Source organism: Aquila chrysaetos, chromosome 20 (genome assembly GCF_900496995.4).
Source record: "Aquila chrysaetos chrysaetos chromosome 20, bAquChr1.4, whole genome shotgun sequence".
Classification (NCBI taxonomy): domain Eukaryota; kingdom Metazoa; phylum Chordata; class Aves; order Accipitriformes; family Accipitridae; genus Aquila; species Aquila chrysaetos.
The window spans coordinates 4,875,644-4,901,891 of record NC_044023.1 but is presented as its reverse complement, the minus strand read 5'-3'; the positions used below and the strand labels follow the sequence as shown (position 1 = coordinate 4,901,891).

Below are 26,248 nucleotides of genomic sequence, written 5' to 3'. Positions count from 1 at the left end.
CTTTGTGTTAGTAGGATGTGAACTATACGACACTGCTCCCCCTCCTCAAAGCAGGACTTTGTAGAGAATGGTGTCAGGCAGACAGAGGAGACCTGAGAAATTAGAAATGACCCCTCAAAGATAGGGTGGCTTCTGCCTCCCAGGATCTGCAGATCCTTGAAGTCTCCTTGGCTGCATTATTGAGGGCAGGGAGAACTGAGACTAGCGTAGGCACAAAGGATACAGAACATTGCTGAGTAAGTATTTCCTGGATTTCTCATGCTTCAAGACTGCAATGGTGAGCCGGAGGTAGTGAATCTAGGGAAACAGGAGAAGTAAAAGTGACTCCATCTACAGAAGAGGATACGGCTCTCTCATAGGTACAATATGACAGAACTGCCATCTCTGGATCAAACAACTGCAAAATCCAAAACATCGTGTACCTTTGGACAAGGGGACATAACAGAAGCTGGCTAGTCACAGATTCCTGGGGATTCAGAAGTGCAACTTACTTGCAATCCTAGGTCTGGGATGATGGGGGAAAACCTGTAAGCCCGCAGCAGGGACATCAACAGCTGCTTGAGGCACTCATGCACTTCATACTCCTGAAAAAATAAGAAACACATTGAACAGCAACAGCATGGAGTCAGGAACAGCTATAGTTCCCAGAGTGTGACTTTGGAAGGAAGCATTTACTTCTGAACTGAAAAAGCAGGTGCTCTGAACCCACAGTGTTTGTCCATCTGACTCCACAGGAGAGAGTCCAAGCAGAAGCTGGTGCCATCACTTTGCTACAGGGAAACAAGTCTCTGGAAGAGTAAAACCAAGCCAAAAGTCACCTAAAAAAAGCCAAAGTCCCAGGTCCTATTCAGTTGGGCTGAGTCACCCATCCCCGTCTCCCCTGAACCTATGCAACACACAGTGTTGGCAGAACCAACTCAGAAAGGAAGGAAATTACTCTTTTGTAAATGTGATGATGGAAGAGCTGTCTGTCTTTTTGAGTCCAACTCATAGCTAACCAGCAGGATGAGAGCCAACTCTTCCACAAACACAGCAGTCCTACCAAGGTGTTCAGCTTCACTTCTAAGATGAAGGGCCTGAGGGGGTCACGACATTTTTCAGTTAAACTTTTTGTGACAGCTGGCTGGGCCAGTGCCCATATCTGTTAATTGTTACCACAAAGGACAGACATGCTGTCTCCAAGCAGATCCCTGGCAGCGATTGGCTCTGTGTAACCACCCCAGCACTCCAGCAGCAGCAGCTTCCCAGTGGCTAGCAAAGGCTGCCTCAAATAAGTGTCCCAGGAAGGAGTGACCTCATCCAGCTTGGACAGGAAGGGGCATGGGAAGTTGGAGGAGGTTTTTCCCCAGCAGTGCTGGAGGTGGTGAGTGCAGTGCTCATTTCCACCCCAGTCCTGCACACTCTGATCGATCTCTTGGGGCACATGGCAGCACTTAAGACCTCCACAGTCACATAAGCATTAACAACATCCCAGATACCAACTCATTTCTTATTGATAAATTTGATGTTCGCAGAAGCAGGAAGTTATTCAACATCACGAGTTCCTTTAGCAGTAGGAGAAGCTTAGAAATGCCTTGTTAGCTCATTGCCAGTGTCACCATTACCAATTACGCCGCATTCAACCCTCATTCCCCAGCTGTGAAGCAGCAGCCAGATGAGCTAGGTGAGAGGGCAGTCTACCACAAAAAAAGGGATCTTGTCACCAGAAAGGGAAAGAAGCTGATCACTACCTGCATTTTCTAGGGAAGGCTCCTGTCCTCAGCACCTCCCAGGGTCTCCCTGTGATCACTGGGGAGGAACCAGCACCCTAGCAACTCACCTCCATAAGAAGCCACATCAGATCCAGCAGCTGCTGAATAAGGGGATGGGCCTCCACTGCCCCTCCTCGCTCAAGGATGCTCAACAGGAAGGTCATGAGCACATCTTCCACCAGGTACACCTTGCACTGCAGACAGAGAGCCACGTCAACAGTCCTCCAAGACGCAGTCACTTCCCAGGGAAAGCTGAGGTTTACCTCCCCTTGCAAGCATGACAGGCACCTACAGAAGCTTGCAAAGGCAAAACTCACCATAAGAGGGGAGAAATAGTTGAAGATGTGGGCTAATGTAATCAACACTGTGGGTTCTCCCTGCAGCTGCCACATGGACGTGTCCTTCTCCACCAGCTTCCCCTCCTGCAATGACAAACCCAGAAAACACACGGCTTGGATCCAGCCCAATCCAGCCATACAGCAACGACTGAATGAATCAGAGGCCTGGAGCAGCCACTGTTTGCTGTCCCATGCCTGATTTCAGTAAAAACCTTGAGCACGGGAATTTAGGATGGCAAAGCAGCCAGGTCCATGCCTCTGGAGAGCTGTAGTGCAGTCCAGATGTCAGTCACTATCAGCCACCTGCACGCACACACCTTGACAATGTTTTTCCAAAAGGGTTCAAGTGTACACGGTAATTTGTAAATGGGAATCCCTACAGAGGATGTCAACTAGTAAAGCAGGCCTCCATTCAAGTCAAGACCATAGCAGATGGCGTTCCCTATGCTTTGGGCATAAACAGATCATCTCTCACCCTAGTGGAAAAAAAATGGTTTCCAGCAAACAGTGCCACAGCCAAGACAGTTCTCAAGGCAGACCTGCCAGAATTTCATCACATCACTGCACCACGACATCAGTAAAAAGTTTAGGATATAAACAAGGTCTTTTCAAGACTTGAAAATCAAATCCAGCAGTTCTGACCCTGACAAACATCACCTCTTGCATACTGGCAATGAAACTTCATAGCACTGAGAACAACAAAGCCCAGTATGATTTAAATTAAGTCCTGGAATTATCAGGAATCCCACTTTGCAAGCCGAATAGCTCCAGGGACATGCACGCCCCATGCAAAACCATGCAAGCATTTAGCCTCTTGGGTGTATGGAAACATCTGAGCTGCCAGCATGTGCTGAGAAGTGCAGAACCACATTTCCCAGCATGGTGCCCCACAGATCCACCCAGTAACATTAGCCTACCGTCACATCTATTCCGATATGGATCACATTCTTCAAGTAGCCTAACAGCTTTCGAGCCTTCACTAGGTCTGCAACTGGAGGATCTTGCAAGGGGTGGTAACCTTCCACTGGATAAGTAGGCAAGTGTTAAGGTAAAATGCAATCTGATCCTTTCAGGACTTCTTTTGTTTCTGCAAGGAAAAGACTGTGTCTCTATTTTACTTTACACCCACGCGTGCCTCACAGTTCAAGCCACAGTGCCTTCTAAATGGATGATAAGCCACAAGCTCTTGTCTCTACTTCCTCAATATTGCAAGCAGCAAGTATTTCACACCATACTTCTGCTCTCATCAGAAAGACTGACAGGAGCTTCCACTACAGCTATCAACAGGCACACCCAGCACTGCTTTGACAAGGAGCTGCAGGTTTCACATTCGCACAGGAATGCAGCAGGCAACGCTAATACCATGTCAGAGGTCCCATACAGCTGGAGGTAGAAGAGACCAGTGGCCAAGAGGCTCAGCAACATGGCAGCACTGGGGTTTCCAAAACTGGAGAGTGAAATCTTTGCAGGATCTGAGTGCCAGGCAACAGGCAGCCCCCAGCTGCAGCAGTAGCTGCTGATTCAGAGCTGAAACCAAATTTCATTTCAGAAACTATCAGGGACCAGCACTGATGTTTGTGTGCCCTGCAGTTCTACTCCAGCTGAGAGCGTATCTGGTTCTTCTCTCCTTGACCCTGCTCTGCACACAAGTGCCAACAGAAGAAAGTGAACTGCAGTCAGGTATGTATATTCTACAGCCTCCAAAGATGGTCTCAGGACAGGCTCTTCTCCCTTCACACCTAAAGGATATCGGAGTGGGCGGCTTCCAAAGTTAAAAGCAACAGACTCCTTGAATGAGAGGCTGATGGCAGGGAAGTAAGCCATTCCAGCACCCCTTGTGATGTTATCAAAAGCGGTTCCCAGAGATATGCCGTTCCTGAAAGAAGGAAAACCCACAAGACTTTAGTCACAGTAGGAGGGTTTTGAGGTCAATTGGGCAATCCAGGTATCTGCGTTCCCCTCCCAGCAACTTGCCAACACAGACACATCAGTCAGTCATGCCTTTTGTCCCTCTTAACCTGGCACACATGCAAACGTCACAGCTTTGCTGAGTAGCAGCCATGGGAAGCACAGCAGCACTCCCATTTTCATACGATAGCACAGGAAGGCACTGGAGTCTGCACAACATGCAGAGCCTACTCAGCTTCAAGGGCGACCCAAATCCTTACGGGATAACTAACCAGCAGGACATTTTAAAGGCAGGGGACATTTTTTGCCTCATCCGCTTGATGTTGGTGGAAATAGAAGGTTAATGCTCTCAATCTACTCATCTCTAAAAGATGACATGGAGCATCTAACAATTTTTCATTCTGGCTGAATTGTCACAGGCTGTAGTTTAGGGCCAGGAAACAATTTCTATTCAGGCTGGCCTCTGCTCATTGTGCACAGCAGTTGGAGGCTGGAGATTTATCAGCCTTTCCAGAGCTCCTTGTCAATCTAGGACAGGCAAGGTCTACACTGACCACAAAAGCAATGTGTGGCTCAGCCAACTGTAGTATTAAGCATCACGAGATGCCCTCCCCTTCAAAATCCTAGCAAAGTTTACACAGGCTTTGCAGCTTGAATGTCTTTCTGCCAATTGCTCTCACCTGAACTTAGGAGACTCAACAGCCCATTTAGATGGTTTCTGAACACAAAGCAGAAAGGCAAAGGCTGGAACTACCAAGGAACTTAAAGGGGAGAGGGCAGAAATAGGGCTCGGCAACCTGCTGAACAATGAGGAAACCTTTATGTTACACACAGACATCAAAAAAGCAGGGAACTGGGCAAAGATGCTTACAAGCAGAAAGCAATGGTGCCCTCATCAAGGTCTATCAGACAGCTGACGATGTCTCCTGCTGCCCAAGACTGCAGTAAAGGGAGAGAAAAGGTTAAACATATATCCAAGGTGTTCCCACATCAGAAGAAACACTGCAACCCAAACAACCCCTTGTGATTCAGGGTTGAAGAAGAGAGTTCATTCTAACAGCAGCTCACATAGCATTTCCAGACACTTCTGGAAGCTGCACATAAGCCACTGATAGAAATCTTTTTTCCCTCTAGCACTAGGAACATGCACAGGATCAAACATGTATTTGTCCCAACACTGCACCATCCTCTGACATGCTACAGAGAACCAGAGCCTTCCAGAGACCAACAGCAGCACTATGCTGGGAATCGGTCTGCTGGGGCTGCTAAACAAAGCACCCACATAGCATGTCCAGCACCCCTAAAGTACAAACAATTGCTGGCACACAGCCTTCCCAAGAACAGACCGAAGCAGGGAGGACAGCCTGAGGGCATTTCACAAGGCCCAGCAGAATCCAGTGAGCAGAAGGAGCCACCTGCTTTCTTCTCCTTACTCTACATCCCACTCCTGGGAGGACAGCTACTCACTTTGCCATAGTTGGTAGTAGTCACGTTCCACTTGCGCACTCTGTTTCCATCATATGCATATGAATCTGGTGTATCTCCAACTCCTTCCTGCACCGAAGTATGAAAGAGGTGACTCAGACCAGAACAACCATACAGCATCCCTCTCATTGCGAGAGCAGCTTTAAGGGGGAGACCAGCAGACAGGGAGAGCAGCTGACAGCATGCATGCTCTGCCTGGGAAAAGCCCTCACTCTAGGAGTGCATCTAGTGGCCTGTGATCTTTGATTCAGAGAAGTACACCACTCCCTACTCATTTTTGGTCAGAAGAAGAGTACTGGCATCCTACACTTCCAACTTCTGTCAAAGCAGCCCCCCAGGATGCCCATCACCTCCCCTCTCACATGTTGCAGAGTGGCAAGTTAGTGAAACTCTGCAGCTGACATCCCTTCCCAGCATCAAACATCCCACCCGGTGCCTGAGAAGAGCTGGTCTGGGTCTGCCTCTCCTGGGCAAAAAAGCCCCGTAGCACCAGCTGCTGAGGGCCATCCTAAGAGACAGGCTGCCAGCACTGCAGACCCACACACTCTTCAGAGAAGACGCCACCTGAAAGTCAACACATAGCAGTGGCTACATGCAGCAAGAGCACAGCAACGCACCCAGTGTGTAAGGCTCTCATGCTGTGCGCCATTCTGTGAACACAGACCAGAGAGTCTAGTAAAGATTTTTAAAACAGCAGACCTAGTATTTCCAGTGTGTGTGCAGGGCACAAAATGCCAGCAGGGCAGGAGCACAGCACCAGTGTGATGCTCCACACTGACCTAAAAAGCAGCGGAGGAACACAGAGCAGCCCTGTGCCACATGCAGCAGTTACACTACCTCCTGATTAAATCTGCAGTTGAGAGTACACCAGCCAATCTGCATGAGTCCTTGGGAGGAGATGAGCACCTCGTAAATCCACTTCCCTGAAAGAAAAAGAGATGCCACACAGTAAATCCTTGCCACCTGGCTCACTGTTAGAGAAGCAGAACCTGACACTGCTCCTGCAGAAAAGAATGTGGCACACAAAGGCGCTCTGGGACAGCCCCAGCATTCCCCTCCCACCTCTTCACTCCGGCATCACACAATCCTTCATCCTTCTGACTTCCTGAAAAAGCCAGTGGATGAACTGGGGAAGAGGGGGCTCAAGGTCTGGAACTACAGCGCATTCAAGAACTTTCTAGTTGTGTAACTCTTCACACACTCTTTCTGGGGTCTTTTCTCAAAGCCTGCTTTTCTCCTTACCTTTATACACACATGTTGTGGCCCTGATGGAGCCAAAGTTACTGTGGCCAATCACCTGGACCAACAAACAAAAGATATTTTAAAGTTAGACAAAAGACAGTTTTGCTCAGCCCTACCCATTCCCTCCACCCTAGCCCTCAAAACCAAAGCGAGATGGAGAGCTATTCACAAGCACAGTGTAGGGAAGAGACAGGACATCTTCCCCATCCCAGCAGCTGTACTCGGAGCCAACAGGCCCTGGGGAACCATCCAGGTCCTCCTCACAGCTCATCTGTACTTGATAAACCCCCGTGAAGCATGCAGCATGACAGTAGTACAAAGGCAACGTGGTGACAGACAGGTTCCCAGTGAATTGTGACAGGTATACAAAAGTGACTATCATATAGGAAAGATGTCTGAATCCTGGACAAGTTAGAACAAAACTATGGATTCAGGGTGCCCAGACTAAAACCCAGGACTAGCAGGTAACATGCTGTCCAGAAACTGAACCCTATTAAATCCTGACTCTCTCAATCTCAGGACAGACCATGAAGAGATGAAGGTAGCAACAAGGAATTCACAGGCCAGCCAGTCTGATCCGATATGAAGGTAAGTTCTAGGTACAGCCAAGGTAAGCTATAGTGGGTGGTTAACGGGAAAGGGGAGACCAGGGCAGCCTCCTCTGGTAGAGGTAAAAAAGGATACACAGATTAAGGAGGGAATGAGCACAGGAGCACGGGATGTGCACACTTAGTGAAGGAGTGAAAGGAGTGTAGAAATTAAAATACTGAAGTAGGAAAGCATTAAACTCCAGTGGACTCTTTCAGCTGATTTTCTGCATGAGGAACATCAGCTAAGGAGCAAGCAGGGAGCTAGGGGAAACAAAGGAGAAAGGAAAGCTTCAGCTTCAGTCTCTTGCCACCATTAGAGAAGAGCAGAAGGAAGGAAGGAAGAGGCAGTCTGCTGGAGGGAGGGACAGGAAAGCTGGCTGCTGGCCCTTCCTCTGCTTAGCGAAGCTCTTCAGTGAGCCCCTGGGCCAGGGTAATCCTTTCACTTCCTCGCAGCTCCACTCTGAGCTTGCTGAGACTGAGGGGTACTGCTACACCTTTTCCCAGGAGAGCTCATTTCCTCCAGGATCCTGCAGCTTTCTGGGTAGACTCCCTTTACAACATGCTACAAAGCCAGTGACAGGGATCTGTTATGAGGAACAAACCAAGAAGCCCAAAGTGCTTTTAGTCCCAAAAGACCACTTTCTGCTGCACCCAGCATCACACTCACCCCAAGTAAGTCATCATCGACCAGCAGGAGTCCCTCAAAACCACTTGTGTGGTCCAACACCACAGTAGAGGGACCAAGCCGGCCCTCTACTACCTGATCTGAAACAAGAGTTGCAGAAAACCTGTTAGGGAAAGTTATGCAGGATTTAACAGTACACCTGATGAGCGCCTCCAGCTAGGCTACAACAGCACCTGGATTCTGCTACAGTGGAGGAAGACTAAAATATTGTTACCCATGTTACACCATAAGAACCGCAGCAAAGGAGACACTAGCAAGATTTAAAAGGAAGTTTTCACAGCAACACACAAGGTCTTAGCTAGGCAGCATTCAGGTCATACGTTAAGTTTTCCACATCGCCCGAAAATTTTGCTTTTGCAAAATTCAAACACCAGACTGAACTCTGAGCCAAATGTTTGGCCAACATATCACACTTTGATTGCAGCCAGCAAGTGTTGTGGTTTAACCCCAGCCAGCAACTAAGCACCACGCAGCCGCTCACTCACTCCCCCCCCACCCAGTGGGATGGGGGAGAAAATCAGGAAAAAGAAGCAAAACCCACGGGTTGAGATAAGAGCAGTTTAATAGAACAGAAAAGAAGAAACTAATGATAATGATAACACTAATAAAATGACAACAGCAATAATGAAAGGATTGGAATGTACAAATGATGCACAGTGCAATTGCTCACCACCCACTGACCGGCACCCAGCTAGTCCCCAGTGGCGATTCCCCCCCCCCCCTCCCCTGTTCCTATACTAGATGGGACGTCCCATGGTATGGAATACCCTGTTGGCCAGTTTGCGTCAGCTGCCCTGGCTGTGTCCTGTGCCAACTTCTTGTGCCCCTCCAGCTTTCTCGCTGGCTGGGCATGAGAAGCTGAAAAACCCTTGACATTAGTCTAAACACTACTTAGCAACAACTAAAAACATCAGTGTTATCAACATTCTTCACATACTGAACTCAAAACATAGCACCCTACCAGCTACTAGGAAGACAGTTAACTCTATCCCAGCTGAAACTAGGACAGCAAGAAAAATGATTCTTTTTAGGAGAGGATCTAGGTTGTATCCTGCCACATCCTGACTCATTCAGGGAAACAGACGCTAGCAAGAGTACAGGCAACAGCTTGAGGCCTAAAGTGAATACCTACAGTGGGGACCAGTATGTAAAAATTGACAACAAGCCTCTGCATTTCCCACTGAGGATAGCACTTCACACTGCTGGTCACAGCAATGGCTCAGCATATCATTATCAGTGAAATATCTCCAACATTTGGCCCAAACCTGCTTTTCTGGGCATTTTCGCCTGGAAATATGCCTCCTCCATCTGCAAGCAGACCTGCTCCAGGGCTGACTGATGAGCTCCTCACAGGCAGGATTTAAAGGTACGACAAATTAAGAGCACAGGAGGGCAGAACAACGCTCACTCAGGGAACTGCCTTTCATGATACAACTTGTCCTCCCAATTAGGCAGCACAAGCAGCAGCAAAAATTGGACAGACACTCAGTGCCTCCTACCTCGACTGTCTTCGGAGCCATTCTCCTCTGCTAGCAATCGATCAAGGTGCTCCTGCAGGTTCTGGAACGTCAGGTGCTTTCTAGGGAATAAACATGCACAGGAACTCTTCAGAAAACTCCATCTCCAAGTTTTAAAGAGTTTCAGCCCAGACATTTGTGTCCGCACAGTCCTGTGCTGTGAGACATGAACCTTGAAGTTCTGTCGATCTGTGTTTCTTGTCATGAACCCGAGGAATTTGCTGCCCAGCGTGTTGGGGCAATGAATGAACCAAGGACCAAATATAGTGTCAATAGGCGAAGTAGTTAACAAAGGATCTTAAAGTCTTCAGTCTTCTCAGGAGTATTTTGTGGCAGTAAGAAAACTGTACTGCGGTACAGTGGCAGTAAGAAACCAGCTGTACTACCAACAACTGTGGACCACGACTTCGCTGCAGTCAGCATCATACAAACACAGCATAAGTCAGGATCCTTTTTTTCCCCCAAGTATTTCATAATATAAAAGAAGAGAGAAGACCATACCAGCAGCTGTAGCTGTTCAGACAAAGGTCAGGCTAGCCCAGCATCTTCTCTCTGACAACATCCAAAACCACTTTGTTTTCACACTGAGGAGAAGTCTCTCATGCACACCCTCTGGGCCACTATTTTAGAGAACTTTCTCATACTGCCCTCCGCTAGTTCTCTCTTTCCAAAGCTAGTTTACTTAGCTGTTTCTTGTACAAGAGCCATTCCATACATCTGACTTGCTCTTACCCTTCCTCAAAACCTCTGCAGCTCTAAAATACCCTTTTGGAGTTGGCGAGACCAGAACGTCATGATACTCGAGACGAAGGTGAACCACAAATTTATTCAGTGGCATAATGATTTTCCTTATCGTACATGCCTTCCCCAACAATTCCTAATTTCCTACTTTCTTTTTCTGACTTAGTATTCCCACCCCAATCTCATTCCTATGCTGTAAAAATCAGCCCAGGGCCCATCATTTTATGCACAATGTTGAGGCTGTTCCCCTTTCAGTACATTACTTTGCATTTCCCTACCCAGTCACTGTTACAGCCACCTTACCCTTACATTGCTCTAAACAGCTTTGTAACAGCAGCAAACTTTCCCCCTCATGCTCTCTCCCTTTCCAAGTCTCCCAAGGGTACACAGAACAACACAGGTCATGTTGCAGGTCTTTGAGGGACCCCAGCAGGACCTCCTTTTACTGTGAGAGTCGCTAGTTGTTCCTATCCCTGCTTCCCATTTCCAAAGCCATCTGTGGAACAACTTCCCACTTCTCCAGGACTAGGGGTTTCCCCAAGACTGTGGTGAAAGACCTTTTGAAAGCCTGATGGATGTGAAGACGCACAGAAGTGGAATCAAAGAATCTGTTTTGGTTGGCATGAGAGAGGATGGCTTCAGCAAAGCAGCTTAATCAGCAGCTAGCATGGAGGAGGAGTTCTAGAAGGAGGTTAGAAGAGCATGAGGCAGCCAGAGAGATGTCTGCAGTGAGCTCCTCTATGAGGAATTTAGGCCTCCGAAGACAAGATGTCATACCATAAAAGTTGCTCTCATATGGCCAATGTTATTTTCAAAACCTATTTGACTGCTGCTGGGCTTTCTACCAAATAGCAAAGTCCAGGGAAAAGGGTGGAAGGCAGGGAAAAAACAGAGACCAGTCCAACAAACTATCAATTCTGTGCTTTTAAGTCATTAATCACCAGGCAAAGAAATTAGAAATACTGAAAACCAAAATGCTCAGGTAGATGGAATATTCCAAGGCATGCTGGTAGGAGAGCTCATGGCAAAGTAACACGACCCACTTTGCACTCCCTCGCCATAACCCTAGCTCACCAAGAGCGGAGAGGGCCAAGAGCTATTTTTAGCAGCTCTGAGCTCACATTTGAGCAGGCAGTACTAAGTATAGCCCGTGGAATGTGACCCCAGCCACTCTGCAGCACTTCCAACCAGCAGGAGCTACACGCCTGCCTTGCTCTACCACACTCGTACCTGCCCTGAACCCGTCTGACTTGCCTCCGGCAAAACAGCTAAATGCAAGGGAAATTTTTCTCATCCACAGCTACAAGTTTCTGGGCTACAAGATGAAGGAGAACTGAAAACAAATAGAAGAAAACAGACACTAACCAGGAACTTTCTGTTTCTTTTCCTTTGGTGACTCGTAATAATAAAAGTACTAACAGTTCCACAGCCTGAGAAATATATGACATTCCATATATCAGTAATAGCCTTGATTTAAGCTTACAGGGCACTGACAACCTATTTTTCATTCCTGTACCTAAAACTTGTGCATTTTGCACTTCCTTACAAGTAAAGAGGGAACAGGAATAATAAGGTGAATGCCTACTTACCTATTTATTTCAGAAATATTGCCTAGTGATTTTGTGTATGGGGTTTTTCATGCAAAAAATTCTGAAGAATCCTTCCTAGCAAGCCCTGCAATTTGGAAAAGCCATTAAAGGACAAGACCTAAGAGTCATTTCTGTAACACGGGGCTGCTGTGCTTTTAACAAAGATCACTGTGTGGCACTAAAAGATCTTTCCTTTCACCGCAGTGCTGTATATCTGGCGACTGATACAGCATCGCTTGCCATCTAGTGAATGAGAAGAAGTCCGATACCTGTAAGCAGCTGCAGGCTGGTTCCCATCAGCATTGGTAAAGACGCGATGCAGATAATCATTCAGCAGCCTGCTGTTCACAATCCCTTGTGTAAAACAGAAAGGAAATAAGCTTAGGGAGTCAGGAGGTAAACTCAAACATTAATTTCATGTACAAACAAGAAACTGTTAACTATGGGAAGATGATGTTTAAGTCTGCAGATCAATACAGTGGAAAACACAGCTTCAAGAAGTCATTCTTCATCTTACTGTCTTCACTAGCAGCCCAAGAGTCCAGCATTATGGGGTGCATCTCCGCAACAAGGGCTCTTTCCAATTTGAGCTGCTCTACAATAGAAAATGGGAGGCTATAAATTGGTCTCCACAGGTGGAACTACATCCTCAGGAATCCTGCTGTACTAATTCCAGATAAAGTAGCTTCAAAAGCCAGAGGTGGGAATCCAATTTCATTTAAAAAAAAAAAAAAAAAAAATAAAAAGTCTTATCAGTATTGCAATTCCTGATGTCCTATTCATACCTGGGACATTTTAAGTACCTCCATCTCTTAACTGCACTATAAGATGCTGAAATAGAAAGGTTTGCAGATGCAGCTCATGTCATCTAACCCACAGTCCTCTTTAATGATGTATGCCTCACTTTAGCTTTCATCGTGCAAAACAATCCTGTGTCACATTGATGCAGCATGCTTTATTTCTGGGTGCAACAGTGCCCTCAAATGCCAGATTTATGGTCTCATAAGCACACTTCTGCTGGATTAGTGAGCCCAAAATGAAACAGACTGCCTAGCAGGTACCAAAATTTCCCAGAAAAGGATTAATCTGAGAACCTGACAAACTGTTAATCCTGGAAGGGGAACTCCCTGAATCAGATGGGACAAAGGCAGGCAACACGACATTCTCCAGCCTCACAAGGCAGGGCTGTGTGCCAAAGAAAGGGCACTGTGACATGAGCTTCTGGAGTCCTTAGTACTACAGGAACATCCCTCCCAAAATCTCATCTCAGTTCAGGGATTTACTCAGTTTCAGCCCCACCACACCTCACATCAGCAAGGTAACTGCAACTGGAAGGCAGCTGATCTCAAGTGAGGCAAAAGGTGCTCACCCGATCCACAGTGGTCCTGCTTTTACACGGCACATACAGGCCCATACCTGTGACCTTGGACTTCTCTGGCTCAGTGCTCAGCCTGTAGTTCTTCCTCGAGAAAGTAGTCCCAGCACCTCTTGACGTCATTCTTCACAGGCACCACTTCCAGAGCGGACATAAGACGGACAAACGCCTAAAACAAAACTTGCTGGGGAGGATGCTGCCTTTAGACTTCTCCCTTTCTTGGAGGTTGATGTACCTGGATTGAACGAGGAGAAGCCAAAAAATAGCCAGAGTCCTTGTGTTAACAACATCATACGAGAGCCCAAAGCCAACTTCCTGCCAACCCTGCTCTCAGTCCCACCTGTCCAACAGCTCAAAATCTTCCCAAAGTAGACAAGGCATTAAGCCACACTCCAGACAACCACATAGACCCCACTCCAACCAAAGGCACAGGCAGAACCAAGCCAGAAACACAGGCAACCTTTGCACCGAGTTTGAGCCAGAAACACTGAGCCAGTACAGGGCCACGGCTACCACCACTGCCAAACACCGCCGAAACTGGCAACCACATTGCACTTCTACTCATGTCCTGATGAGACACTTCTGCCTTTCTCTCCCATGCTGTATTCATTAAGACAGGAATATGCACCTGGTTAATCTTCCGTTTAACAAGTTTATTAGATTATTCCACTATCCAAAACAGAGAGAGAGGGAGAAGGAATGAGACAAATGCAGATGAACTGGACTACAAAAGAATATAACTGACTACAAAGCAAAAGAGCCAGCTGTCGGTTTTACAGGAATAAAAGCAGATGCAGGTAGAAGTACGCAGAAGTGTTTACAGGTAAAAACCTACCATGAGACTAAAGATTCATGACCCTTCCTGGTATCACTAGAATGCAAAGAATGCTATCAGAGCTGATCTGACATGTGCCAGGACAAAAAGAATAAATTCAAGTTGCTAGTTCCATCCAGCTTCAAAATGTTAGGTTACAGCCCTCTTCTACTTCTGATTGCCCCAATAGCTGACCATCACTGGAAGTCGCTCTCGTTCACTAGACAGCCATCTGACAAACTGCTTTGCGACAGGAAGATGCAACATGAGTAAAGACTGCGGGAATTAAATGCTTGCTGGCAGTCTCGTAGAGAGCAGAAACTAAGGTGAACCCAAGAAAAGTTAGTGAACTTGCTAAGTGACACAAGTGCCATGGCAACTCCACTGGCAAAAGATCACTTGAGCTTCAGCTAGACTCGGGAAAGGATTTCCTAACGCCCCTTTCCTCAGGGCCACCCCAGCATCCAGCAGTGGAGCAGCACTGCTTGGCATCCCTCCTGTAGCGCTGCCGAGTGAAACCACAGGAACAGAGCAAAAAACAGCCTGGATCAATGGCCCTGAACGATCTGCATCAGAGACTCAAAACAAGGAATAAACAATTAAACTATAAACAGAAACACATCATTTACTACCAAAGCAGAGCAGACAGCACAATGTGTACTACCCTAAAAGTACTCTAAATACTAGAGACATGATTTCACCTCTGTCAGCACAAGTTAAAAACGCCCAAGGATGGCGGGGAGTGCCCCTAGCTCTTCCCAAGGGTGGCCGGCCTGGTACCCGCGCTGCTGAAACAGCCTGAATGCCCAGGCAGAGAGTGCAGCACGGCCATGCGGGCACTGTACGAGATGCACTGCTGGCACTGCTGAAGTGCCAGAGTTTTTTTCCACTGGAGCAGATGCTGCTTTCAACAGGTCAGAGAAAGGGCAGAGCAGGGGGACACACATCTGCCCCTTCGTTGCTCCCATGCGCGATTCACAAAACTGGCCCCAGCAGCTCCGGCAAAGACACCCAGCTCTGTGCCGGGCCGCGGGTTAAACTCCCGTCTCTGGGCAATGACAAGCAGCTTCCAGCAGAAGGGCTGAATAAACAACACGGGCGAAGCCAGATCTTAAAACTGAGCCGACCGGAGGCAGGCGAGGAGGCCGAGAGCTGGGCCAGCAAACACAGCTTCATCCGGCAGCCGCCGACCGAGCCCTCCCGCTCTCGCCAGGGCAGCGGGGATGAAGCCGGCAGGGAGACAGCCAGCCAGCCGGGCGGCAGAGGCCCCCGCGCCGCTCGGGAAACTCCGCTGCGTTAATCACAAGCGCAGGTCTCTGTGGCACCCCCAACCTGGCAGCACCCCCAAACCAGAAATACCGGGCAGCGTAGCCCAAATCTAGGAAACGACTCTAAAACCAGGCACATCCCACAGCCGCCAGCACCCCCTAAGCTGCTGGCATGACCCAAGCCCAGAGACACCCCCAAACCCAGAAACACCCCCGAAACTGGGCGGCGGTCCCTGCAGCCACCGACACCCCCCCCCAACCTGGCGGCACCCTCCGTGCCCCACAAACACCCCCAAACCCCGGGTCGCCTCTACGCCTGCCCACGAACCCCAAAGCCCAGACAGCCCTGCCCGGCGCGGAAAGACCCCCAGTCAGGCGCCTCCCCCCCAAAACAGGACGACACTCCCCGAGACCCCCCTGCCCGGCGCCCAGCCCCGCGGAGGAAGGGGCAGCCCCCGGCTCGGGCCCAGTGGGGGCCCCGCGCTGCCGGGGCCTGGGCAGGGGCCGGGCACGGGGAACCCAAGGGCGGCCCAGGCCCGACGGCCGACCGCACTCACCGCCGGCCCGGCCGCGCCGCCGCCGTCACCGCCGCCGCCACCGCCGCCGAGCTACGGCGAGCCGCGAGGGCCATGCCGGGCGGGCGGGCGCGGCCCGCGTTGCCGGGAGACGGGCGGCAGCGCCGGGCGGGCCGTGCCGTGCCGCGCCGGGGGACGCGCTCCGCGCTCGGGCCGCCCCGGGCCGGGCCGCCCTCTCGGGGGCAGGGGCAGAGACCCCCGGTCCCGGGGGTGGGCGTGAACTTCCCCCGGGGCAACCGAGCAGGCTGCGGGGCCAGCGAGGCCCGAAGCCCACGGCCAAGGCGCGGGGCAGCCGGCCAAGGCCAGCCCGCGAGGAGGGAGGTCTGGGCAAGGTGCTGCCAACCGCCAGGGAGAAGACAACGCTCTGGGCCCAGCCCCTAAGGCTGCCCCCCAAGAAAGGGAGAGGTGGAGGAGGAGGAAGCCGACGAATGAGCGTGGAATGTCCCAGCGCAGAGATTAACGGCCAACTTTATTGTACGGGTGGAGGGGGATCAGGACCAGCGCTCGGGGATGGCGCACGGCTGGTCCCGCGGCGGCGTCCGGGCCGGCTGTAGGGGTTTTGCTCCCGGCGTTGCAAGCGGGAGCGGTCTCGCACCCGCACGGGCCCAGGGGGGCTGGAGCTTCTGCTGCTCTCGAGCGCTGGGGAGCCGCTGGAGGACCCCGATGCTGCCTGGCTGGCGGTGCTGGGGCTGCTGGTCTCGGGTGCCGGGGAGCTGTGGGACGGCCCCAGCGCCGCCTGGCTGGGGGTGCTGCTCTCAGCACTTGGTGCTGGCGCACGGCTCCTGTCGTGGCATCTTCCGGGCCGGCTGTAGGGATGTTGGGCCCGGCGTTGGAAGCGGGAGCTGTTTCGCACGCGGTCGGGCCCAGGGGGGCTGGAGCGGCTGCTGCCCTCAAGCACTGGGGAGCCTTGGGACGGCCCTGATGCTGCATTGCCGGGGCTGCTGGTCTGCGGTGCCAGGGAGCCGTGGGGTGGCCCGAATGCCACCTGGCTCCCAGTGCTGGGGCTGCTGGTGTCGGGTGCCGGCGAGCCATGGGAAGGCCCCGATCCTGCCTGGCCGGCAGCGCTGGGGCCGGCGAGCTCCGAGCTGGCACTGGAGGCTGTAAGGGGAAGCAGGAAGGTCAAGGGCACGGCCCCCAGGCCCGGGGCAGGATAGGCCAGAGCGGTGCCCCCAGCCGTCCTAGAGCAGAGAGGCTCTGCCAGGCCCACCCTGGGCTCCCGCTGCCAGGCCTTGCCTGGCCCCTGGCCCCAGCCCAGGGGCAGCCGGGTGCTTTGCCTCTTACCGGTGCCCAGGCCAGCACACACGTCGCACTCCCAACTAGTTGTGCTATGCTTCATGAAGGAGCAGCGTCTGTGGGTGCCCTCGGCAGCGCAGGAGCAGCACAGGAGCAGTTGCCAGGGCCTGGGGAAGCAAACGGGTTCACGGCTGTGAGGACAAAGTGACCGCAGCACGGGATTGTCCGGCCGAGCTCTCGGTCTCAGTGCTTGCGCTTCGAGCCCTTGGCGAGACGGCGTTCCCGTACAGAGCCCCAGGGTGCAGCTTTGGCAACTTACCCCTCTTCCTCTGCCTGCTCCCTGCCTCCTGGACAAAGGCACTCCCTGGCATCGCAGCGGCTATGCCTCTCATATAATTGTTCATAGGCACCATCATCCTCCCATGATGGTCCTCTATTGGTGAAGGAAGGGAAAATGGATGAGCCCCTGCTGCCCCGGCATAAGGGAGATGCAGGGTGTCCCTGCTCGCCCCCCCCGCCCTGTTTCCAGCCCCGCCGTGAAGCTGAAGCCCAGACTCGCGGGACAGCGGAGGGCCAGGACTGCTGAGGCAGCCCCTGGCAGGGCACAACTCTTGCACCCTCCTCACTTTTGAGCTGTGAAGAAAAAATACCAACCTCCTGGGGATTTGGATCCCCATGGTGAGCATTTCCATCAGGAATCGATATTCATTTTGACAATGTGGGCACTGGAAGCAGGAGAAGCCAGCGTGGATAGCCTGATTCTGGATGCAGCCCCTGTGGAACCATGCGTGTTTGCACGCTGGGCACACCATGGTGCTGTAGGACTTTCTCTCCCCCACAGGCTCCAGGCAGATGAGGCAGGTGGTGTTCTCCTCCGGAGCCGCCTCCACTGCCTGCTCTGGGCGGTGCTCCCAGCAGAAGGCCCTGGGGGCAAGAGGAAAGGGATGGGCGAGGGGAGAAGCGCTGGCTCCTTCCCCAGGTGGCAGCGAGGAGGGGAGAGGAGGTGTGAAGGAGCCCTACACCTTGCCTAGCTGTGGCTATGCCTGAGACTGGCTGCTGTGAAATGTCACTGCGGGTTCCTTCCCTGTTTGGCTGATGCTGGCAGGAAGAGAATTGAAAGCAAGCAGCTTCCCCTGTGGCAGCCAGCTGTCCTTACCTGTAGAGCCCAAAGAACTGGGTGATGCATCCACCCTCCACGGCACAGGGGAGATGGAAGCTGCGGTCGCAGCCCATTTCCCGGCAGGAGATGGCGGCCCCGCTCTCGCCACAGACGAAGCAGTGCTGGAAAGAGCAGAGCAGCCCCCATCAGTGGCAGCCTCAGGGCCGCCACGGCCAGCCCCACGCCTCCGGGCAGGGCGCAGGATGTGGCCGCTGCTGGGTCACACCCTGCAGATGCGCCTGTCGGACGAGGCTCCTGTGCTAGAGCCTCTGCGGAGCTGCTGGGAGCGAGACTCCTGTCCCAGAGCCCGCTGGAAGGGCTGGGATTTCTTTCTCGGGTCTGGGCTAGGCTCCCGCAAACGTCTCCCGGCACAGATCTCCCCGGTCTTGTCAGGCGCTCACCTTCTGCGCTGCCTGCGCGATTGTACGTCGAATATCCTCAAGGCGAACCCCATCCCTACTCCGTTGCTGAAAAAGCTTGTTGGCAAAAAACTGCAGTAGAGAAAACAGGAGGAGCTGCTGAGGAGAGCGTGGCAGGGACTGCCTGTCGGAAAGCAAGCTGGAGGGAGCCCCGGCGTAACTCACCAGGCAAAAGACGTGGGCACAGAGCCCTCGCTTCTCCAGTTTGTCCCCGCAGAGAGCCGGGTCAGCCTCTGCCCGGCGACACAGCAGGCACGCTGGAGGGGAGAGAGCAAACGCCAGTGGGAACGAGCACCTCTGCGGGGCCGGGGGAAGCGTCCCTGAGGGATTGCCCCCAAGGGCCTGCTCTGCCCCTGCCGAGCTGGCTGATGGGCAGGGCTGGAGGCCTGGGAGAGGAAGGGGGCATTGCAGGCACGGGGGTCCCAGCAGGTGCCCACCGCCCAGCCTGGGCCCCGCTGGCTGAGGACAGGAGGGGCCCTGCCCCGGGGTGCTCGGGGAGCTCCTGCCTCCCCCTGCCACCGCTCTCGGCCCCACGCTGACCGCCCCGACAAGCCCTCTGCTACGCTGCGGGAGGGCTGCTTTGCTCTCACCCTGCTCCATCGAGTCGGGGGCCGTCTGCTTCCTCGCGGACATGGCGCACGTCAACGGCGAGCGCTCGGAGAGTCCCTGTCCCAGCAGCGCCGGGTGTCTCCTCCAAACGCTCCTCTGCCGACTCTGAGGGAGAAGCCGGAGGCGGGTGAGCTTGCGGCACAGGCCCAGCGCCCCGAGGCCTGGGGCCCCCCTCCTCCCTCGGCAGCCCCGCACAAGCCCCGTCCCTCCCCTGCCCTCTCCTCACCTCACCGGCTCGCACTGACGGACGGCCTGTGCCCAGCGTTCCTTCTTGTGGGCTTGCCCCCGCGGGTCACGGTGGCCACTGTGACATCAGCACCGCTGGCCTGCGTGCGCCCCAACTACGGGCAGGGACGCCCTCGGCCACCTGCCGCCCGCTCTGAGGCGGCCACCGCCTCGCAGGGGTGGCTGCGAAGTGCCGAGGCGGGGGCCCGAGCCCTCGGCACCCGCGTCACCGGGGCGGCCGCTCCTGCGGCGAGGGCAGAGTCCGATGCCGGGTCCCCCGGGGCAGCCGTCGAGGGGGACGCTGTTGGCCGAAAGGTGCTGTTGGGGCAGCGCGACTCCAGGGCTCCAGCCCTGGCCGAGGGAACTCTGCGCTCCTGCCCCCGGCACGGGGAGCGCTGCCAGCAGGTCGGGGAAGGCGATCCTTCCCCTCTGCGCCGCACCGGTAAGGCTGCGTCGCAAGTACTGCCTCCGGTGCCGGGCTCCCCGGCACAGGGGACGGGAGCGACCTTGGAGCCTGGCCTGGGCTCGCACGTGCCATCCGCTCAGAGGCGGTGGGTGGCCGGGGCACAGCACGGCACCTCAGGGCGGCACCGCGAAGTCGCAGGTGGCCCAACAAGGGCCTGAGGTCTCAGGTGGCCCAACAAGGGCCTGAGGACTCCTCAGCGCTTTGGCGATGTGCCGCCCCCCGGAACTTTCTAGCGGTGGGACCGCAAGCTGGGGAGTCGCGGCAGAAACGGCCTTTTTCCGTGGCAAGGAACTGCCTTTCAGAGTCAGCGTGAGCCTTTCCGTGGTGGGGTAGGAAACCGCGAGTGGCTGTGGGGCAGCTTCGGAGGGGGCGGGTGGGAGCGTTGATCTGTTGGAGGCTGGAAAGGCTCTCCAGAGGGATCTGGACGGGCTGGATCGATGGGCCGAGGCTTGTCAAGCACTGGAACGGGCTGCCCAGGGAAGCGGTTGAGTCGCCATCCCCGGAGGTGTCGAGAAGACGTGTAGGTGTGGCGCTTAGGGACACAGGTTAGCGGTGGACTTGGCAGTGTTAGGTTAACGGTTGGACTCGGTGATCTTAAGGGTCTTTTCCAGCCTAAATGATGCTGTGATTCTAATTACCATTCAATTATCGCTTAATCGCCATTTGATGACCACGTGATCTTCATTCGATCATCGATTGATTACCACTTGATCATCGCTTCATCGTTAATAAAACCCTCTGAGTTAAGCCCACGGCGACGGTGACTTCTCTGACTAATTCACCTGTGACACCAGGAAGGACTGGTGGGAGGTGTGATGGTCGGAGGCCGTCTTGGGCTTAGCGACCATGAAATGATAGAATTTTCAGGTTTTGGTGAGGCAAGGAAGGTGGTCAGCAAAACCACCACTATGGACTTCCGGAGGGCAAACTTTGGCCTCTTCAGGACACTGGCTGAGAGAGTCCCTTGGGAGACGGTCCTGAAGGGCAAAGGGGTCCAGGAGGGATGGACATTCTTTAAGAAGGAAATCTTAATGGCTCGGGACCAGGCCATTCCCATGTGCCGCCAGTCGAACCGCGAAGGAAAATGACCGGCCTGGCTGAACGGGGAGCTTTTGCTAGGAGTCAAGAAAAAGGCTATCTTGAAACGGATGAGGTGTAGGGATTGTGGCAAAGGAAAAGGAAAGAGAGAAGAAGACAGAGAGAGAAAAAGGAAGAGAGAAAGATTTCCCCGGTCCTGGGTCCATCCAGCGTTGGTTCAGTCAGCTGAGGTGTCCGGTCAGCCGAGGGGTCCAGTCCTGGTGGGCTTGTTCGGTGGACAAGTTTTCTCTTGTCCTATCACAAGTTACTTGATAGAAGAGACCAGCACCCACCTCACCACAACCTCCTTTCAGGTAGTTGTAGAGAGCGATAAGGTCTCCCCTCAGCCTCCTTTTCTCCAGACTAAACAGCCCCAGCTCCCTCAGCCGCTCCTCCTAAGACTTGTGCTCCAGGCCCCTCACCAACTTGGTTGCCCTTCTCTGGACACGCTCCAGCAACTCCATGTCTTTGCTGTAGTGAGGGGCCCAAAACTGAACACAGGACTCGAGGTGCGGCCTCACCAGTGCCAAATACAGGGGAACAATCACCTCCCTGCTCCTGCTGGCCACATTATTTCTGATACAGGCCAGGATGCTGTTGGCCTTCTTGGCCACCTGGGCACACTGCTGGCTCATATTCAGCCGGCTGTCAACCAGCACCCCCAGGTCTTTCTCTGCCGGGCAGCTTTCCAGCTGGAAAGAAGTTCCAGGTGTTCAAAGCTACGTTCATATTATTATGTCAGCCCAACAGTATAAGAACACAAGGCTGCCAGATTAAACACAGAAATCACATCACTTTTTCCCTCGTTGCATGTTTCTGCCGTGCAGACCTCATCAAGGTCTGGCCCTGCCAGCTGGACGTCCCCAGCTCCCCGTCAGCCGTATGATGCAACAGTCCATACGACAGGCACCCGGAGCTCTATGACGTCACTGGGCGTCTCCGTGACAAGCCGAGGCCTCTCCCCAAGGCCACCTGGCAGCCGAGACCACAACCTCTCCTGCGCGATCGCTGCCTGCCCTCGCTCTCGCCGTGCTCTGCGACCGAGAGCTGCAGCGGGCGACAAGCTCATCCGCACCCAGTCCGATGGCCAAGGCGGAGAAAGGTGAAGCGTTGCTGCTCCTCCCGGGGAGGTTTCACGCCGGGTCTCCGCCAGGGAAGCCCCTCGGCAACTCTCCCGCTCTTGCCGTAGGCTCGGTAGCCACCTCCGACGTGGACGGAGCCTGGGTGGGCACCTGGAGACCTCATCGCCCACGCGGCCCCATCATGGCCCAGTTCACCAGCCCGGGACCCAAGTACTCGATCCCCGGGACAACAGGTAAAACCACCGTCGCAAGCGGGGTGCACCACATACATCCACTGCCTCTGGGGGACAAGCAGCCACGGCTCCGTTCCCCGTTGCTCCAAGCCTCCATGCTCTCAGCTGCAGCAAGGAGGCAGGCGGGCCAGAGGAAGGCCCAGGCTGCTCCGGGGAAAGCCCGGGAAAAGAGCTGCCGGACTCTGCTGAGCCCAGCGGTGGCCGTAGCAGCACCCTAACCCCTGAGAGCACAGGAGGAAGCTTCTTCTCTGTCTTTGCTCCGAACTTGCTGCTCCCACCTCATCCTTTTCTTCTTCTCTTCTTTTTCTTCTTCTCCTCTTCTTCTCCTCCTTCTTCATCTTCTCCGATTCTACTTCATCTTCTCTTCCTATTCTTCTCCCCCGTTTTCATCTTCTCTTCTTCTCCTTCACCACCACCTTCTCCTTCACCACCACCTTCTCCTTCACCACCTTCTTCTCCTCCTCCTCCATAATAGCAGTAAGGTTTCCATTTCTTTCCCACTGGGGCTGCGGGAAAGCAAAACGTGAGAGAGGCGATCTTTACATTTGCTTTAAGTTAGCGTAGCAACTGTTTGGGGATTTAATACTTCATCACAATTGCATTTTGGTGCTATTCTGATTAATTGCACAGTGCCTACACTGTTCTTGCTGGAAGTCATTGTACCATTGTATTGGCCTGCCGGTATCATTCTTGGAGGACAAAAACCACACAGGAAGGGAAATTCTTGAGGCCGGCAACTCCAGCTACTCCACTTAGAAACTAGCTTTAAATATGGAGTTGCAGGCAGGTGTCCTTTCACAGGCTTTTCTTCCTAGGTTACCTTGTTCACAATCCCACCAAAGCCAAAGCCCCTGCGTACACTTTTCAAAGGGCCAAACCTCCCGGCACAGACAGTTGCTCTCCGGGCCCTCGGTACTACGTCCAGCCCTCCATCACCAGGAACGGGAAGTACGTGGCTCCGGCACAGCACATGGGCGGACTTCCCAAGATAACGACCGAGGTCACCCCTGGACCAAGTGAGTACCGTTTCTCCAGCACTTCTTCCAGGCGACACAAGCACGCCTGCCGTTTTGCCCTGTGCTACCGGGGCACAACACCATCAGCTCGCGTCCCGAAGGAGCTTCAGAGGTTTCCAGACAGAAGGCAACCATGGCTGAGCACCTCCTCCTGACCCTTCCTCTTTGGCTTGAGGAAGAGAGCCCAGCTTCCCTGCTTTTCTCTGCTTCTCCCTAGGTGACTACTCCACCGACAAGGCCAACCAACACCTCTACAAATGCGCGCCGGCGCCATCCATGGCCTTCCAGCACAAGGCCGTCAAAACCAATGAAACTCCAGGTAAGGGAACTCGGGGAAATACACACGCTTGCAGCCCGCGTGTCCTCCAGGGAAAACCTGCCGGGCAGCTTTTTTGACAGGCCTAGCGAAGAGCCTACGCAGCGGGGCGCAAGGGTCTCTTGACGAGCTTGCTTGATGTCCTGGAGCACCAGCTTCTCCCATCCCACAAAAGAACCGGCAACTCGGGCTTGGAGCTGCCGGCACACGCCGCGTGCGACAAAAGACGGAGGCGTTGGGAGAGGGGCGAGACATCCTTCAAGCTCCTCGCAGCAGGCTTGTCAGGCTGCTTCTGTCCCAGCCAGGCGCTGCTCCTCTCCCCGCCGGACTCACACACGCTCTCTTCCCGTTCCCCTTCCAGGTCCTGGCACCTACACCCTGCCCAGGCTGGTGGGACCCAACACAGCCTACACCCACGCCAGCCCCTGCTACTCCATGAAAGGGAAGAGTAAGCACAACGGCTTTGCTGAAGACCTCGCCAAGGTGAGCTACGCTTCTCTGCTGTCTCGCAGCTGCTCTCCTCAGGGCCGAAGGGCCCCGACGCCTGCTGCAGCCTCTCTTCGCGCCCACTTCCCTGCACCAGCAGCAAAACCCCAGAAGCCGTGGGTCCCGTGGCTCTCCTGTTGCCAAGAGCAACGCCGACACCCGCAGTCCCTCGCTTTCCGACACTAGCAGTTTTGGTGGGGCAAAACTCATTGGCACTAATGGGAATCTCCCTCTCCTCTGCGAAATCTGCCTCTCTGCAGGGGAACAGGAGGGGCCCTTGTTCCAATCGCTCCATGCCTCTCACGCCACTTCTCTGGCCAGCCAGCTCAACTAGCGCAGCCCGCGTGGGCACCCGGCAAGAATCAACTTTTGTTGTTCTTGTTTGCTGCCTTTTGTACCCAACAACCTCCCTGCCTCTCTTACAGACGCCAGGTCCTGCTGCATTCCCCAAGGTGGAAGTGGACACCTACAAAATCAGGGCTCCCGCGTACACGATGGGAAGCAAAAGTGGAATTGGAGGCGACACAAGAGTGAAGCCAGGACCGGCAGACTACTGCCCGGGAAAGGTAAGGCAGCCTGCCCGCCTCTCCTCCCCTGCTTTGCAACAACCAGCCCTTCAGCATCTCCCCCTTCCAACGGGGCTTCTCAGAACTCCAGACCACCTTACTGGAGTGACAAACCGCAGGACAGCAGGCCTGCTCCCTTGCCTTGGCCCAAAGCCGAGCAGAGGGAGGCCAAAGAACACATCTTTGCCTCTGCACTAGCTCAGACGCTCAATGCTGACACATGCTCGCACATTACAAGCTCCGCAGGAGGACATGCTGCTGCAGAAGGGACAAGCAGAGCCAAGGGCAGACCTTTCTCATGCAGGGGGGATCAGCTGGGAGGGCAGGGGCATCTAGCAAAGTCTGGCTGGAGCTAGAAGGGCTCTGGACTTGGAGCAAGTGCCAGTGCCATCTCAGCTCCAGCCATGAGCTTGCCCTGCCAGACGGAGTGGGCACGTCGCTCCGTTTTGCGTCAGACACAAGCTCTTTGCTTTGAGCGGCCTTCTGAAAACACTCGAGGGATGGATTTTACCTGCCCCTAAACTCTTTTTTTTTCTCTTGCCTTTATATGCCTCTCCAAAAAGGGAGAAATGCCAATCAGTAACAGCAGCAGACCATTAGAAATGTCCTGATCACACAGGAGGTTTCCATCAAGTGCGCCACTGGCACAGGGGGAGGTAGCTAAAGGTGCCCAGGCACGCACACAGCAGTGCACGGCAAACGGCAAATGCGCGGCCATCAACTTGTTATGCCAGACGGCCTTCGCCGAAGACAAAAGTCTTCTTGCGAACAAGGCACCACGGTCACCTTTTTTCTTCTCGCTTTTCCCCTTCCAGGTGACACTGACCAAGCCCCAGGCACCTGCTCCCACTTTTGGACTCCGCCATTCCCTCTACACAACTCCTCTACTATCTCTGCAATAAAACAACACACCTGCAAAGGTCTGGTCTGTTCGCTTCAGCTGTGGCGAGAGGGGGTGCGCGAGGGTGAGGACGATCGGCCGTCTCCATTTTGTGTCTGTGCCTCAGCCAAACCTTGCAAGACGAGGTCGAGGGGAGAGCAGCGAGATCAACAGCGCAAGCAAGGCAGAGAGCTCTGACAGCACCGTTTCACCTGACCGCAGCTAAACGCTGCCCCGTGAAAGCAGTCCGGCCCTTCCCCACACGCTCTCACCCCACGGCCGAGCGTCCCGCAGGCACAGGCTTGCCCCCGAGGACACAGCCCGCCTCGGCACCCCAATTTCAGTGCACACGGGCGGCTTCTCTCCAGGGTGCAGCCAGAAACACAGCCGCTCGGCGTGACCTCTCGCCGTGGGCTGAATAGCACAGGCAAGTCCCCAGAACGACGACAGTTGAGGAGAAAGAATCCAACAGACGTGATGATGGTTGCGTCCTCCAGGTCACCTTATAAAAGCGCACCTTCTTGCGCAGGGCCCAGGAAAGACTCCTGTGCTGCCCCACTTGCCAATGGCCAGAGGTAGGGGACAACTCTATCATCGATGGAG

The 26,248-nt window shown here is 53.7% G+C and overlaps 3 protein-coding genes across 7 annotated transcripts in view; 1 reads left to right on the top strand and 2 right to left on the bottom strand.

Annotated features, from left to right (window-relative positions):
- RNF123 (ring finger protein 123) overlaps positions 1–15,962 on the bottom strand; it is a 52,938-nt gene extending 36,976 nt beyond the window's left edge. The window contains exons 1-15 of one of the 3 annotated variants that reach the window (XM_029995903.2): positions 15,861–15,962; positions 13,263–13,456; positions 12,116–12,200; positions 9,499–9,578; positions 7,982–8,079; positions 6,725–6,779; positions 6,320–6,405; positions 5,465–5,551; positions 4,869–4,936; positions 3,840–3,965; positions 3,007–3,121; positions 2,069–2,173; positions 1,820–1,945; positions 492–584; positions 224–297 (exon numbers count right to left, since the gene is read on the bottom strand). In XM_029995903.2, coding sequence (XP_029851763.1) covers positions 224–297; positions 492–584; positions 1,820–1,945; positions 2,069–2,173; positions 3,007–3,121; positions 3,840–3,965; positions 4,869–4,936; positions 5,465–5,551; positions 6,320–6,405; positions 6,725–6,779; positions 7,982–8,079; positions 9,499–9,578; positions 12,116–12,200; positions 13,263–13,344 — 1,280 coding nt within the window. In that variant the 5' untranslated portion in view covers positions 13,345–13,456; positions 15,861–15,962. The other 2 variants (XM_029995904.2, XM_029995905.2) reach the window with 2 other exon arrangements.
- A 385-nt stretch (positions 15,963–16,347) lies between these two features.
- LOC115333257 (PHD finger protein 7-like) lies at positions 16,348–19,565 on the bottom strand. Its single transcript, XM_029995954.1, has 10 exons — positions 19,530–19,565; positions 19,280–19,403; positions 18,855–18,946; positions 18,672–18,761; positions 18,268–18,392; positions 17,766–18,035; positions 17,431–17,544; positions 17,160–17,278; positions 16,829–16,976; positions 16,348–16,630 (listed from the first exon to the last, which is right to left on the bottom strand). The coding sequence occupies exons 2-10, from the start codon at positions 19,320–19,322 to the stop codon at positions 16,348–16,350; spliced, it is 1,284 nt and encodes a 427-aa protein (XP_029851814.1). The 5' UTR covers positions 19,323–19,403; positions 19,530–19,565.
- Positions 19,566–21,774: 2,209 nt separating this feature from the next.
- LOC115333251 (outer dense fiber protein 3-like) lies at positions 21,775–25,677 on the top strand. Of its 3 annotated transcripts, none has more exons than XM_029995946.2 (6): positions 21,775–22,381; positions 23,197–23,397; positions 23,615–23,716; positions 24,075–24,196; positions 24,625–24,765; positions 25,581–25,677. In XM_029995946.2, exons 1-6 carry the CDS (start codon positions 22,150–22,152, stop codon positions 25,665–25,667), a joined length of 885 nt encoding a protein of 294 aa, XP_029851806.1. In that variant the 5' UTR covers positions 21,775–22,149; the 3' UTR covers positions 25,668–25,677. The 3 variants fall into 3 exon arrangements, with proteins under 3 accessions (XP_029851806.1, XP_040974735.1, XP_029851804.1); XM_041118801.1 differs by lacking the exon at positions 25,581–25,677 and having other exon boundaries at positions 21,775–22,168; positions 22,256–22,381; positions 24,625–25,441; XM_029995944.2 differs by lacking the exon at positions 25,581–25,677 and having other exon boundaries at positions 24,625–25,438.
- Positions 25,678–26,248: the final 571 nt, after the last annotated feature.